The sequence below is a fragment of the Eurypyga helias genome, unplaced genomic scaffold (assembly GCF_000690775.1).
Source record: "Eurypyga helias isolate BGI_N326 unplaced genomic scaffold, ASM69077v1 scaffold1945, whole genome shotgun sequence".
Taxonomy (NCBI): Eukaryota; Metazoa; Chordata; class Aves; order Eurypygiformes; family Eurypygidae; genus Eurypyga; species Eurypyga helias.
In genome coordinates this window covers 5053-20690 of record NW_010250565.1, presented here as the reverse complement: position 1 = coordinate 20690, position 15638 = coordinate 5053, and the positions used below count along the sequence as shown (strand labels likewise).

General features: G+C 42.9%; 1 protein-coding gene across 1 annotated transcript; it reads right to left on the bottom strand.

Annotated features, from left to right (window-relative positions):
* Positions 1-7401: 7401 nt before the first annotated feature.
* On the bottom strand, positions 7402-13887 carry GORASP2 (golgi reassembly stacking protein 2, 55kDa). The gene is made up of 9 exons (XM_010151694.1): positions 13810-13887; positions 13153-13356; positions 12662-12748; positions 12228-12358; positions 11497-11629; positions 11256-11379; positions 10816-10902; positions 9212-9307; positions 7402-8441 (listed from the first exon to the last, which is right to left on the bottom strand). Exons 2-9 carry the CDS (start codon positions 13294-13296, stop codon positions 8122-8124), a joined length of 1122 nt encoding a protein of 373 aa, XP_010149996.1. The 5' UTR covers positions 13297-13356; positions 13810-13887; the 3' UTR covers positions 7402-8121.
* Positions 13888-15638: the final 1751 nt, after the last annotated feature.

Genomic DNA, 15638 nt, shown 5'->3' with positions numbered 1-15638 from the left:
CCCCCCCCCCCCCAATACCTTCATTCTCTTATAGGTTTCACAAAATAGCATGTCTGCTTGTGCTCCTTTTTCACATTAATAGTCCAAGTGTTCAAGCACTTAACGGTGCCTCGTGGTTGAACAGCAATGAGAAATAACCATTGGTAGCCAGAAGAACTGAGAGCAGCAGCAAGTACAGCTGGTTCACATGTGAGCAGTCCAGAGCCACAACCACTTGTCCCTTGAGCCCAGCTGAAAAGATACCCTTTTTCAAAAGCAGTATCTCTCTCTGACTGAGCTGTAAAACAGAGGTCCTGACTGTCTACGGCTGTGAAAACCCCACAGCTCTCCAAGTGTCAGTGACTGAAGTGTTATCAAATTTGAAAAGTCTGTCACTGCCTTCTGCAGCCTTAAACATAATTTGCAATTATATTCCTTTTTAACCATCTTATTGTAACTGCTGGGGAGTCCCACTGTCAGGATTAAACAGATGTTTTATTTCCTGGCAAAGGTGGGTGAAATAAGAATCATCAGCTCTGCCTCATAGGCTGCCATGTGGTCTGGAAAGGGACCATATGCCCAGCACTTGGAGACTGCTGCCTAAGGGAGGCTGAGGGCATTATTTATTATCTGTCTAATCGATTTAAATACTGTCTTTCTTTCAGAAAGCACATTTCTAGTCTTTATAAGGAGATACCTACAGGACTCATCAAACACCCTTCTCTAGTGAAGTGCACCTGCTCCTTAAATAGCCAATATCCTCCTTGCATGGCACAGGGGCTAGAAGAAAAGCCCTTGCACTTGAAACTGCACTGTGCTCACAAACTGTTCTCAGCATCACAGTCGGTCATAGAGGTTGTTCAGGCTCACCCCCGTGTGTGATAACAACAGCTTTCTATTACTCTTAATCCTTTTGAAGGGTTCTCCTTGAAGAGTGCGCAGTGCCTCTCCTCCAGGCAGCAACAGGTGTGAGTGCGAGCGAGCTGCTTGTTGCTGATCTGCCTCTTGAAAAGCACTGCTGCCCCTTCGGCATGATGGGATGTGGTGTCTAGGGTGTCAGGCGCTGGGCAATGTCTGCAGGTGCTCTCTCCCGGCAGCTGACTCGTGATCCTCCTGAGGCCAGCCCACATCTTCCTCCCCAGCCGCAGAGCACTGAGGTGGATGGAGCACAGGGTGGGCAGAGAACACCAGGCAGTGAATGAGGGTGATGACTTCTGCCCCTTTCTTGGAAGCTCCAAGAAGAAGTAGTTAAAAAAGCATGGCAGATGAGGAGTCCTAGGCATGAGGTGACAGTAGGACCCCCCTGCTCTGTGGAGCAGCCAAGCGGAGTGCCAAATGCAGTGATCAGTAAAGAGAAAGCCATTTGGCTTCTGTCCTGTAACAGCTCTCTTCCTACATACCACAAGAAATGTGTGTTTTAGCAACCCTTTCTAGCCCCATCTAGAAATTATATGGGGAGTAAGGTGAAGAGAAAAAAGGTGAGGAATGTGATATAGTGATCAAGAATCTGAGATGCCTTCAGGCCTTACCCTGGAATATTACCTCTGTAGCACAGGATATGGCAGCAGCTGCTGAGGCAGCAAGTCCCTTAGAGAAAGAGGCTGGTAAAGTGTTTACTGAGAGATGGTGTCAAGCTGTCAGAGACGGAAGTTTGTAGGCTGACAGGCAGGCATTGCGAGGACAGGATTCAAGGCTGAAGCAAATATTTCTGCAAGTTGGTGAGAGACTCCGGAGCAGACTGAGCTTATACTGAACTCCAGAAATGGGAATCTGCCAGGTAAGGATGCACGAGCATGCCTCCGTATGAGTGATGTATGGCAGTTTCCAAGGAGCATTTGAAAAATATTCGGTTCAGTTCCTCAAAGTTCTCAGTATTTCACCCCAAATTCCTCAGTGTCTTCCTACTCCTTTATGATGTGTACTTTTACGTTAAAAATATTCAGAGGCGCACTGCAATCCAGCAGAATGTAATTTTTGTTACTTTTTTTGTAGTTAGGAAAATGAAATGGTCAGGAAGTGGGTTAGGAACAGTAAGTTCCTTTTCATTATTAAACAGCATCCAGAGAAGAAAGTGTGTTTATTGGTTGGGGTTTTTTTGTTTTCTCTCTGAATAGGTGTTACTGGTAAGATGGGTAAGAGACCTGTTTCAAGTAAAAATGTAGCCGTGAAACAAAAGGTAATTGTTTTATAAATTCAGCCATTTCCAGTGCCCAGCATGTTATTTGGCAATACACAGACTTCCAGTTGGTTTCTATTTTCTTAGCAGTTGAAGTTGCTCTCTGAAAGGATTTTACCCAAGTACTGTTTATATGGTTTTTATGTACAAAAAACATCTCCCATTGTCAGACTTCTGAGCCTCAGTAAAGTGGTGTCACTGCCTGGGACCGAGGCAACTGTTCTGTTGCCTGTTTCATGTGAACACACTCACCTGAGGGCATAAACAGTGTTGTGAAATAGCTTCTCCTATCTTTTCTTACAGTTCTAGCTTTTAGCATCATAGTTGGTAAAACTTGACTGATGCCTTGTAACTGTTAATAATGAGCTGTTGTTTATAAAAAAATTCAACTTTTGTGTCCAAGGTCTAACGTTTCTTACATAAGTTGCACTATTTCTCCGAGCTAGCTTCAGTTCCCAGATTCTTTAAATTGTTTAGGCACTGCCTGATGTCACGTGCCAATCCAAGCACATGGTATGTGCCGATCCAAGCCCATACAATGGGTACTTGGGAATGCCAGGATGAGAGTTTTGAAATCTTTGGGGTTTTTTTTAAAGATGACTACTTTGAAGTCTCAAAAACGAGAATTTCAAGGGAAATCAGCTTGAAGGATGAGGGTGAGATGGTAGCAAGATGGTCACTGCTAAGTCTTAGCTACTGAACTGCCTGTATGCTCTCGCTCACTCTCTCCAGTGCAAAGAACTGGAACCTATTTCTCTCACACCAGGTGAGAATGCAGTGGTGTTGGCTGAAGACTTGTTATTTGTGACTCTTCGTTTAGAAGCAAGAACACTGAAATGGGCCATTCGTTCATGAAAGCTGCCGGCAGAGGATGTTGGCTGAGGAACTGTGAGGGCTGGGGAGATGTCTCCAGGGAGCAGGATCCAGGCAGTGCTGTAAGCGACCAGTCGCCCCCCAGTGGTCCCCATTACAACCAGCACCCCTGGTCAGATGTAAAGCTGATAGCTCCGCGTTGCTTTTGCTAGTGTCATCTTCCATTGCAGGATTTTCTTATATAGCTAGCAAACCTGTGTTGCCTATAGACTTTGTGGCTTGAGTTCATCACTCAGTTCCTTTTTTTGGCTTCTGTTGGGGTTTCATGGCTCACCTAAACTGCAGGGGCCATGAACAAAGCACATGAATGTGCAACAACTTGCTGGCAGAGTGAAGGGCTCACAGGCAAGAGGACTGTGATTAAAATGGATTGTTTTGTTGGCAGAAGCGGCTTTCAGTGTTGCCATGGGTTGCGCAAGGTGAGCCTGACCTCTGTGGTCCCTGAAGCTCTGTCTTGGGGGTGAGCTGAGCAATGCTGGACTGCAGCTTGTAAGATGGATTAACTGTGAACATAACATGGGAAACTGTTCAGAGTAACAATTGCACAACTAAGGATGAAGCATACATTTTAATCCCGTAGGATAAAAGTCTCAAGGCTGAGAATGTGATTATTTGGTAGGGATGTAGTCAGCTTGTCAGTGCAGGGTAGCAATGTTTGCAGCCTCCTCTTAGGGCGAAGTTCTGCCTTTCCAAGTGCAAGGAAGAGCAGTGGAGAGGCAGGCTTCTGGCTGATGGAGAGGGACAGGATGCTGCTGTGAGTAAGGTAAAAAAAGCTCATGCAACCCACCTAACCCTTCTCAGCCAGAGCAGGTCTCCACATGCCAGGTCTGTGGCCTTTGAACTCTTAATTGATGCATTTTCAGGTACCAAGTATGTCATAGCACAAAACCAGCGCTTTGGTACTAACTTGCAACTGAAATAATGTGCAAAGGCTGTTCCTAAGAAACACCAGTCACCCACCTAAGTGAAATTCTGATTCGCTAGCTGCACCCTGGCAACATAATGTATTCACAAGGCCGAAGAAGAAACATGAATTGAGGCTTTTGGAGAAGGATGTGTTTGTTCCTTGCTCAGCTTACTCTCTCTCTCTCCACCATCTGCAGATCTCTCAGGCATTCTGTAAAAGGGCAGATTGCTGTGCTTTAACTTCTATGGAGCTTAACTCTGTGGCCAGGGCTGCGGGGGCAGAATACCTGGAGGTTCACCTGTGTGCTGGGTTCAGTCATTAGGGTTAAACCATGACAACCTGAGCTAAATGAAGTTTTCTGTTTGATTGGGGTGGTGGATTGTTTGGGGTTTTTTTAGGTTTTTTTATTGGTTCTTGCACCTTAAGTGTTTTACTTTAAAACTGTGCTGTGGTAGGTGTTGGCTCCCAGTTTACAATACAGCTAAAATCCCCAGAGTTTCTACCACAGATGTTACAGGCAAATCAGTTTGAAGATTTTTGCGTTCTGAGCTGAAGCTACTCCCAGAAGGCACAGCGCTCACAGAAGGGCAAGACACTGTGTGCTGGGCTGTGCAAACATGTATGAAGCCATTGGCGGTGCCAGGAGGAACGTACAGAGCAGGAACACAAACACAAATGAAGAAACACTTTTGCAGTGTGACTCTTGCCTACCATTACAGGATTCCAATCTAAAATGAGACAGATTCTAGGTGTCCAAGTGATGTACCAAAGGATCTGAGCTTGGTGCCAGTGGGGCTCCACGGTAGGGAGCGATCATGAACGCATTTATCTGACTAGTACAGACAAAGCCTGTGTATAATTGGGGAAGACAGGGCGCCACGATCAAACATCACTGATCCTTATCCTGCCACCTTCAACTTAATTCCATAATCAGCACTTACATCACTGAGAGGTTGGAAACATTACCCAGGCCTCTCCTTCAGCATTATGGTATCTTGAACGAGTCCCTGCTTGTAAGACCTGCTTTCTTCAAAACAAACTTTCACCCTGCCCCGTGGTTAGTTCGGCTTAAGTCAGCAAACTGCCCGCAAAGTTCTGGAATTTAGAAATAGCTTAATCTCAGCCCATTTCTGCCTTCAAACCAACTGGTTTTACAGTATCTGCCATTCCCTAAAGTACTATCGTTCAGCATCCTTTTGACTAGTTTTGCTGGGGGGCGGGAGGGGAGTCATGGCGACTTACCCTGTAAATTCAGCAAAAAGAAACTCTTGTTCGCCATCTCGTGGCTCTGCACAGCTATTTCCCGGGAGCAAATGGAGCTCCAATGGCGGGTGTGTGTGTGAATGTTGGACAGGATTGGTTGATTGACGGCTGTCAGGAGCTCAGAAACAGCCGACAGTATGACCCCCACCAAAGCTCTGAAATGCTCACCACTTTGGCCACGCTCCTGTCCTGTCCTTGCAGCCTGTGCAGCCCTTTCCTGGAGCGGCAGCAGAGCTGCAGAACGCGACTCTTCGGTGCGTGTGCTCACCGGTCCTCCAGGAGAGCTGCAGAGACAGCCCTGCGCTCGCCACAGATGTACCTACCACCAAACGCCCCGGCCACAGAGCAGCCTTCGGCGGAGCAGGTAAATACCTCCTTCATTTTACAGTAGGTCACACATTAATCATTCCTAGTTATAGGCAATGCTGGGGCTGTCCGTGGTACATCTGCCGCCTTGTCTGCTGTCGGTACTTGTTAAGGAACTCAATGCTTTAAATAACGCCAATAGGCCTGTTCTAACTGTTAATGGCCCAACACATGAACTCTTGGAAACAAAGTTACGTTGGCTGTCAGTCCCTTGGTGCATCATAAATCCTTAACCCTCCTTACCCTTTTTGGAGAAAAAAAAGGTGTCATTAAGAGACGGCTGCCAGAACTGATTAAGGTACAATTCCATTAGATCTAGTGGATGGAGTTAAGTAACAGGGACAGAGGACTTCAAGGTCCTTGCTTCTAAGTGGCGTGTTTTTGACTTATCAATGTTTATGACCTTTTAGCTGGGAGATTACAGTTTAAATTCTGCATCACTGAATCATTTCCAAATTTGAAGTCATCTTTAGCAGAACTACACATAGTTACACTTAAGTACTGCTTTACTTCCACTGCTCTCATACCTATAAAAAAGCTGGATCTATGAAGCTGGCAACAAGGGACCTTAAAACAGCTAACAGAAGTGAATGACTTCAGACCAAGCATCTTTGTCTGCTACTAGGGAGAACTGCAAAACACCTACAAAAGCTTGCAGTTTGCTGTTGGGAAGCATAGAAAGGTGGCAGCTAATTACAGGTGTTGCTCCAAAGGACACTGCAATACTGTAAGAACAGGAAAAAACAAACACCCACCCAAGGATTCTAGTTCAGGGCATCTGATTACACTGCAATCAGCAATTGCTCTAAATCTGGGTTGTGACAAGACTTGTATTTCTACTGTTCTTGGCTAAGATGAGGAAAATAATGATGACTCCAGCTGCAGAAGCATGTAAGGAAGTTACTGGAGAGACTTAGACCTGTGACGATTTATGAAGCTCAATAACCACAGCCTTTCTCTCTATACTGCAAAAAGGAAACATCCTTCTCATGCCAAGGTTTAATTCTGAAGTATGTGATGCTGGATTTCCCAAGGGAAGTCAAAAATTCATTCTGAGAAACAGTGAGCACCCTACTTCACAAGGCAGAGGGATTTCAGACCCCAAGCAGCTGAGAAAAGAAACCCCTCACAGTGTGGAAAAAAGAAGTATTTGGGGTCTCTCTGACACAGGCTTTTGACACAAAGGTGATGAGGAAAGGTGCAGAGTGGGGCAGAGGAAAGACAGATACTGGTGTTAAGTATGAGATAGGGCTTGCACTCGGACTGTTGCTTTCAGACATTATGATCAGCAGTTAAGATGCAACTACTCTTCCCAACAGTGACCAGGCCCAGTGCATTGCAAAAGGGCTGACGTAGCTGCTGACAGACAGTAGCTCCAGCCTACCGATGACGTGGCTAACGTTTCCCTATGTTTGTAGCAAACGTATGGATGTAATCCCAGTAGCTGAAGGACTGGAGTAGTACGGAAGAGCCTTCCACATCAGCTGTACCTGACACCAGGAGCAAAGGCTACCACCTGGAGTACAGTGCGCACACCAGTTTATACAAGTAAGTGTATAATCTACAGTTAATCTACAATTTTCATTCTGAACATCAATTTAAAAAAGCCAAGTATGAATCATATGCTGTCAGAGTTTATGACTCATTGCTGCAACAGATCTAACTGCTAGTGCTGATCCTGCCTGCCATTAAGAAGTCTGGCATTCCTTCTTGGATCCATTCCTCTGGAGGGGAGCCCTTTTACCGATCTGTGCTAGAGAGCACTGAGCTAAAACCAGTTAAATGAGAGTTTAAGCATTCAGCAAATAAATGTGCTATTTTGTCACACAAAGGATAAAATTCCAGGAATTTATTGCTGTATGTATGCTTAATCCATTAATTTGTCTTACAGTAGTCATGAAGTGCCAAATTGTGTGCTACATTTAACATTTCCTGTACTCCCTTCCAAATGCCATTTTACAGTGGGTGTACGAAACAACGCAACGACAGTCACAAAACATGGCTTGAGCATCTCTCAAGAGCTTAAAAATAAAGATTTGTGTACAGGCTGACTAACGAGGTGTCAGTTAACAGGTCACCCAGCAGTTTTAATAGAAATCTCTTTAGGTGGAAGTTCTGCAGTGTTAAAATTTACAGCTCAGACTAAACATTCTCATCCCCACTGTAGTAACAAGATACTTGCAAAGAACAAGAACTATGGCACGGAAATGTCACACGCAAGAACCGCTTCATTTCTATCAGAAGCAAAAACTATAAGCAAGGACAGGCCTAGCAGGCTAAGGCTGTCAGCCTATATTAAAAACATATACCTCCGAGTTTGGCAGTGGAATTTATTTACCACCTTGACTTTATTTTTTGGTTACGTACAAGTACTCTTCCGCCCCTCCCACCAGACACACCTTATAAACCCCCTTTTATTTTTATTATACTTCCATATTATTTACAGGACTCCTAAAGATTAAGTACAAACTAGTATGAAATTAATGATAGCTTGCTCTTCAAATATGTATCCCATGGCTAAATAAATACCAAGCCAATCCAACAGAGTAATCTGGAGTTATGACTCAGAAGCTTGTGTATCTGTGACTCCAGATGTTTTCTCGTTAACTGTAGAGGATTCACTTGATCTGTCACCAATAGCTGCCTTAGAAGTTGGGGTAGCACTATCCAAGGTGAGCGTAGAGGTCTGTTCTACATGCACGGTAGTGCCAGAGTCGACGGAAAAGCTTCCGGCTTGAGTAATGGAGGGAAGCACATCCGTAGGCACGGTAGATGCCTCTGTGACCAAAGGAAGCAGAGGGACACATTTCGGTGGCATTGACAGAGGTGTTATTCCCATTAGATTCAGAGGCGGCAAGGAGGGAAGGGGTGCCAAACCTAAGGAGAGGGGGGAAAAAAGAAAATCAGAAAGAGGCATACCACAAACAGAGCTGGGGATAGTCTCTGCCTAAGTTTTTTACCTCCTCTAATCTATCGACTCCTGGAGAGGAGAACGCTTTTTGAACCTAGTGCACACATGATGTAAGTGCAGCACGGACTCAGCGGGCCAGGTTCAAGCCTGATACTTTTCAGATTTCAGAATAAACTCAAGTTTGCTTCCACCTCCCCAGAGGACTACGTATTTACTGCATTAACACTGATGATTAGCTTTGCCTGGCATTCACTGAAACTGCCAGAAACAAGAAGTTAACAAGAACCTTATTCCTTGTAAGCTTCCAATTTCTTTTTGCTTGCCCCATGTGTACCTTCAGCCATTTTTTTCTATTCAAAACCATAAATCTAATATTAGTTCATACTTTTGGCATTCAATCAGGGTGCTTCTATCTCCTCATCTAGCATACAAGGAAACACCTCCTATTTTCTTCTACTCATAAAACTATATACTTTCATTCTTGGCACAATCTCTTTTAAAGATTGGAAGTCAGGTAACGTGAGATCAAACAAGTGAATACAGACACAGGTTTAGAATTAGTTTAGATAAAGACATTCCTTGTCTACCTAATCTGGGCACTACTGTCAACTCCCATCTCAGGTAAACATTCAACCTATCCTTTGCAGGACTCCACCAGATGGCTCTAAACGAGAGCATCTAGGATCACCAAGGAGAGCACAGCGATCACCGTGTTTCAGTTTGCAGAAGCACATACCAGGCTGTATGATTTCTGGAACGATGTGTGGTGCAGGTAAATTAAGTTTGGACAGATCAGTCAGGTTGGGAAGCCCTGCTGGTAATGGCATCAGACCTAAGAGAAGAGTGGAAAAGTTACAGCGGAAAACTTAAAATTGGGTGTTCTGGGTTTTTTTAACCTTTCCTGAGATCTTATTGATAATTTAAAGTTATTTTTATATTGCTCTATTTATATTATCTTGATTAACATTTTTACGTATAAGAATGTAAGTTCACCTGCGTTTCAGCTTTTAGATGCACAGTGAAAACAGGTACCTACTGCAGGAAGTGCAGACTAGCAAATGTGTAATCCCAACCTTTCAGATTTCTCTGAGGAAAGCAGAATCATTTCAAGTAATGAACAGGTTTGCATTCCAAGTTCCAATGGCTTACAAAGATAGCTATTTCACTGCAGCACTGTACCAGAAGCCCTCCATTCCTAATCTAAATAGCAGAAGACAATACATAATCTATATCAGAGATCAGAAATACTATTCTATTATTAGTCTTTTTGACTTAGTTCATAACTAGAGTTAAACACAAAAAATATATAGAAAAGGCAGGACAAAGAAACTTTGAAATGAAAACAACACATGCCCTCCCATCATAGTGTTTGCTATGGAACATCTTTCCACTCCTAAATTCTCTGCCCTTGTATGCGTACACTTTGCTCTACTACACATCTCTTGCATGTCAAGAGCATACCTCCAATCATTACTTACAACTTTCAGACACATCTACATCTACCTGTCTCATAGCATATAAAACATAAACCACAACCCCTTCAGTGTTTTGGAATGCACAGGTGAGTCCTGTTGGTGTACCAGTGCACCAACTCCATGGTAAAATCCTGCAAAATCCTCATCTTACCCACTGTGAATAATTCTGGAATACTAGTGCTGGAAACATTCACCATCATCAGGAAATAATGCACACCACTTTGTTTTTTTTCACTCTTTCTTCTGATATACCAGTTTCAGTTACTAAATAATACAGAAACTCTAACTACAACATACAGTTCTATATTGTTAGCCCTCTATTTATACTAGTATAGTGTGATCAAGCTGAGTATTAAACAGGAGTTTCCTAAAATGAAGGTTTTACGGGTAAAAGGAATGCAGAAATAGGCAAGAGGTGCCTTCTCAGGTTTTTCTTCTGTAGTGATGTCTCAGTGCAAAAGGACAAACTGGAAAATGCGAAGCCAGTTGCAAAGGTATTTTGCAACATACAATTTATGAACTAAACAGTAACAACATATCAGCTCAAGAAACATTGCAAATAGCAAAGCCAATACCTTCCCTAGAAATCCTGAATGCTGCACCTATTGTGCAGGGCACCCTAAAAGGTAAGTGATTGTAAACTTTGTTGCCAACTCAGTCCTGGGTGCTAGAGACATGCTGTGTACATACTCTGACCCAAAAATCTTAAAATTGTATAGGTTGTGTAGAGATCTTCAACATTAAATATGTAGGTTGTAGGAAGTTAGACACTCCCACCCTAAAAAAGCAGTGGAAAAGACAGCTCTTCCCTTGCTTCCTTAAGAGTTGTGTTCCAGAAATGTTTTAAAGCATTCCACCTACTCACCTGGTAATGTAGTTGCTGGGTTAACTGGTGGCACAGAGGTAAGGGACTGACTGACTTGTGGTGGTAACAATGGAACTGTTGGAACACCTGGTACAGCACACAGGAAAACATTAACTTTAAGCATACAACACTCCAGTTGTCTTCCTCAAGGAATACAAATAAATAACTGCTTACAGGAAAATTACTATTGCCTTAACCATAAAGTGTTGATGAAGAAAAATAGTATTCTAAATAATAAGCAGTATATTTCTGATGCAAGCTGTTTCCAATTATTTTGTGATCAAGTAGGGCACAATTACAGTACTCCAGTCTTTGTTGGTGAGAAAAGTTTGGAGAAAAAAATATTCTCCCTTCTGCCTTGTATGAAATCAACAGAAACATCTGTGAATGCAGAGTCAGAAAGCCCATGCACGTCAGAATTTACTTACTTCCATACTAACCTGTACTGAGAACATTACTGACAGTGGTTGAGGGTGCACTAATAGAAAGTCCTGAAAGACTCTGTTCGAGGCCTGCTGGCCCAGGGGGTAACGTGGCTGAGGGATTAACTGATGACAGCTGAACCTTAGTGAAAGGAAAAAAGAAAGTGACATCATTAGGGTGTGTTTCCACAAGAGCAAATAGAAGCAGAAAAGCATCACAACCCATTTTTACCAAGCCAAAGAAGGGAGTACAACTTACCTCTGTGAAGCCATCTTTGAGGGGACTGAGAGATGCACTAGGCAACTGTCCCGGGAGAGAAATTTTCTTTCCCTCTTCAAACGGGCGTGTAGGTATCCGGTGTAAATATCCATAACCAATGCCACATCCTAGGCTTTTAAAACAGGAGCATTTACAAGTCAGTGAAGTGACTTTACAACTACAGACTGCGCAGCAAGCAGTGCGTGGAGGACTCAAGACGCCAGCACATATCAAGATAAGTTCTGTACAACTTTACCCTCTGCCCCCCAGGTGTTGCCTCATTTTCTACAGAGAAATAATCAATATGAGACAACTGGAAGGAAATCCTGTAGCTTTTTAGCAATAAACATTTAGCACAGAATAAATGTCACTGCTATTTAAACCAAATAGCTACATCAGGTATGCAGCTTGGAACACAATTCTCAGTTGTTATTTGCAGTCCTCTGTTCCCGCTGCTGCGCAATACTTAAATATACTGCAGCCTAACGACTAGTCGAGGCCTAATGCAGAGAGCAACTGCTGCACTTTGTGCCTTTTTGCACTGGCTAATTTACTGTGTAAAATACACACCCACTAGTAACTAAATCTGAATTTCAAGTAAATATTTAATAGCAGAAATGCCTTGGACGTAACACACTTTTCCTGTCTTTGTAGCGAATTTAAGCAAGCAGCTTTCAGGCTAGTGCTATAAGAAAGTCGTCCCATCCCCCTGTAACATCTTGTCTCCTTACCTGCCTTCTCCACCCCAGGCAGAATTTGGAGTAATCACGACTTCCCGACAATTATCTGTGTCTGTGTTGTACACATAAAGTTTTAATGGCTTTGCTTCATGTGTTTCAATGAGGGAAAACAGATCTTCAGACTGCAAAAGGATAAAAATGAAAAAGGGTTTTTTTGTCCTTATTTTATCATTTGGCATTAGAATGATCACCTTCCTAGCCCCAACTTCTGTTACAGAACCTGGTACCTGCTACCCGTTGCAGTGCCCCTGTTTGAACACAAGGCCAGCAAGCACAAAGAATTGAGGCACCATGCCAGAGCTCCTTTTTTGCATTTACTCACTTCCATTAGCACTTAAAGACAGAACTGGAGATGTTTCAAGCTGCCCTGGTACACTTTCTTTTAGCTTAAAATTTAAAAAAAACCCTTATTTTTATATACTTACCTCATTCATGACGGTGTCTGCTCCAATGACATAGTCACTATGAGGTCTAAGTCCAGCTAAGGCAGCAGGAGAATTTGGTTCCACTTCCTAGTTTTAAGACAGAAAGTTACAAAACCCTACGTAACTGTCGGGGTGTAGCAGAACAGTTAGATGCACACTTCACACGAGTTATGAGTCAGACAAACCGGTCAAGTTTTCAACACAATTAGCAGAACAGTCACTGCACTAGTGAAACAGTGGGACAACAGTCTCCCTCGATACTGCGACAAGGAGCTCCGACTATTGTACAAACCCACCGATTTAAATACAAGATTTGATAATATACTCACAGACACACAGCTCTAGTTCAAAAGTCTTTCCAAACCCCAAACCAATGAAGTGAAAACAGACCAATTTGATCTCATGGCTCCTGTGCCCCACTGCAAGTTACTTTGCAGCAAAAAGGTAAAACGTTTTAACAGTAAGAGCAACGCTGGGAAGTCTGAACATACCAAGACATGCCACACGTTTTCATTGGCCCCGTCAAAGCTGCAGAAACGAATGCTGACGCCCAGCAGGCCCTGTCCGCCCCACATGTTGCTGGGGGTCACTGACGTTTCTCTCAGTTCCAGTGTTTTGCTACTGTACACCAGCATTTTGACAGGTTTTTCAACATTTGCTTTCAACAGATCCTTGAGAGTGTCATTGTCTTTATTCTGCAGATAGTCAAACAAGAGCGTGGTTTAGTGTTTAACCCAGCAAACACCCAGTCCTACAGCACCACTTTTGTATTTCAAAGGTCCTATAAACACCGTACATTACCAGAATAGGTATCACCCAAGCAGTTTTACAGGCAGAACAAGGGGGGGCACTAACACAAGCAGCTAGTGGTGGGACAGTGGGTATCACTATCTTCTGCTGGTGCAGATGTCTGCAGAGAGTACATCTGTCTGTCTGCCTGCATCCTTATTTTCCAGCTACATTTTTGAGAGAATTTTAACTACAGGGTGAAGGAAGTTAATTTCTGACGCAGTTAGGCTTTCTCACTTTAAACTACGGAGAAATGTTATATATACATTTAAATACAACAAATGCATTGGTCTACCTATAAAAATAAGTTTCTCAACACACATTTTATATTCAGAGTCATAAAATAGCAACACACTTACCAATCTCGAACCATTAATGGACACAATAAAATCAAAGAATGGTTCCAATCCAGCTCTATGCCCCGGTGAGTTTTCTTGTACCTGACAAAGTTTAATAAGAATTTAGCAAGAGTGTACCAATGCTGATTCATAGTTTAGAATTGTATTCTTACTTGTGCAAACTGTAGTTCTAGAAACTATTGATATTTGCATGTATGATTTTTAATGTCCAAATATAATCTTTTGGACAAAAAAAAAAATTCCCTCTCTTAAAAAAAGATGTGAGAGAGAGAAACATTTAAAAACAATCAGTAATTTATAAATTATTGAGGAATAACACAACAGTAATCACTCCCCGGGAGAAGTACAGCATCACAGCTGCAGCAGAAAAATTACAGATATTTATTTCAATAAAGGAGGTTATGGTCAAAGGGCAAGTTTCATGAAGTCTGAAAAAGTTGTTTAAAAAGCAGTATCTTTTCAGAGAAGTACCACCACTGGACCTTCCTTTTTATCTCACGCTCACTAGAGGCCAAGGAGAGTCACATCTATGTAAGCATGGGTAGTTATCTCATGATTAAACTTGTCTGTTGGCATCCTTGAGACACAGAGGGCATCCGTACAACGCATGATTCACTAACTGCCCAACAAGAAAAGGGACACAGCAGCTTACGTAATTCAACCACTCCACTAGGACAAGGCCTAGATAGATACACATTGCTTCCAGAAGCTTAGAGCATGCTTTTAATTCCAAGTGGAGTCACTGAGACATTTTGCCAGTGTTCTTCCCTTCACTATTACTTTTGTCTGTCAGCAACACATGTAACTCCAATATGCCTATCAGATTTTTCCTACAGCTTTCGTAGCAAAGAGCATCTTTCTCTACTTGTAAGCTGATTCATTTCACCCACTGTTTTCTTCTTGTATGTGCTACATTCATCTTCCAAAAGATCTAAAAAGCATTACCCTCTACAGTGTAGTTTCTTACATAATGTGTTACCCCATCTGACAGAACTGGTACAAATCTGCTGGTTTGTTCAATACCTGTCTGATTCTGCAGGAATTGAGTTTTCTTAATATGACTCATCTAGAACAAAATATTCTAACACAAAAAAAAACCCAAGCATGATTCCTACTAAAACTGTGCTCTTAAGAGTCTATTTATCTCTGCCAGACACATTTATAAATTCAGAGCTTGGAAAAAACTCAGACTACTTATGGGCACCTTTCTGTCACAGATGCCAGAAGCTTAGAACTTAGTGTCACATAACCTAAACATTCATTAAAAGAAAAAATAATCCAGAATCAGGAGTTTCAGAGTAGTATCACACACAGTGATTGCTGTCCAAGATTTGTAAAGCAGCAAAAAGTATTAAACTGACATTACCCCAAAGTACTAGAAATCACTGAGGCAGCAATAACATCCCCAGACCCCACATTTATCATTTCTAACTAGAACTTGAAGCATGTCTACCCAAGCGTCTCTTCAAAATGCCTGCACACTCCTTGGAATAGTTTCCTACAACCGAGGGTACAGATATTCCCCCTGGGTGCCAGGTATTAACTGCATGGACCCACAGCTCTCAGTCACTAAAGAAACCTGCAGTCCCGCTAACTGGATCCCAACTACTGCCTCTGTGTCACGAAGTCAACCTGTTGGCTCCAGATGCCTCTCGCCAAGAATAACCGGAGATCCGATAGCAAGCTGCGCACCACCTCAGAGGGTAAAAGCGCAAGCTGAACTCCACGTAGCAGACCCTCTGACACCAGCTGCGTAGACACCCCGGGCACACTGTGGATGTTGCTTAGGGACACTTACTGGACTGTCCCTAGAGCTCATTTTTAACTTC

What these genes read in the sequence shown, in the direction of transcription:
- GORASP2 (XM_010151694.1), bottom strand. Translation starts at nt 13,296, where the DNA reads ATGCTGGTGTACAGTAGCAAAACACTGGAACTGAGAGAAACGTCAGTG. An exon ending in CAGACACCGTCATGAATGAG is followed by an intron (nt 12,359 to 12,661) that starts GTAAGTATATAA and finishes ATCCTTTTGCAG; the next exon opens with TCTGAAGATCTGTTTTCCCT. An exon ending in TCCAGAAATCATACAGCCTG is followed by an intron (nt 8,442 to 9,211) that starts GTATGTGCTTCT and finishes CCCTCTCCTTAG; the next exon opens with GTTTGGCACCCCTTCCCTCC.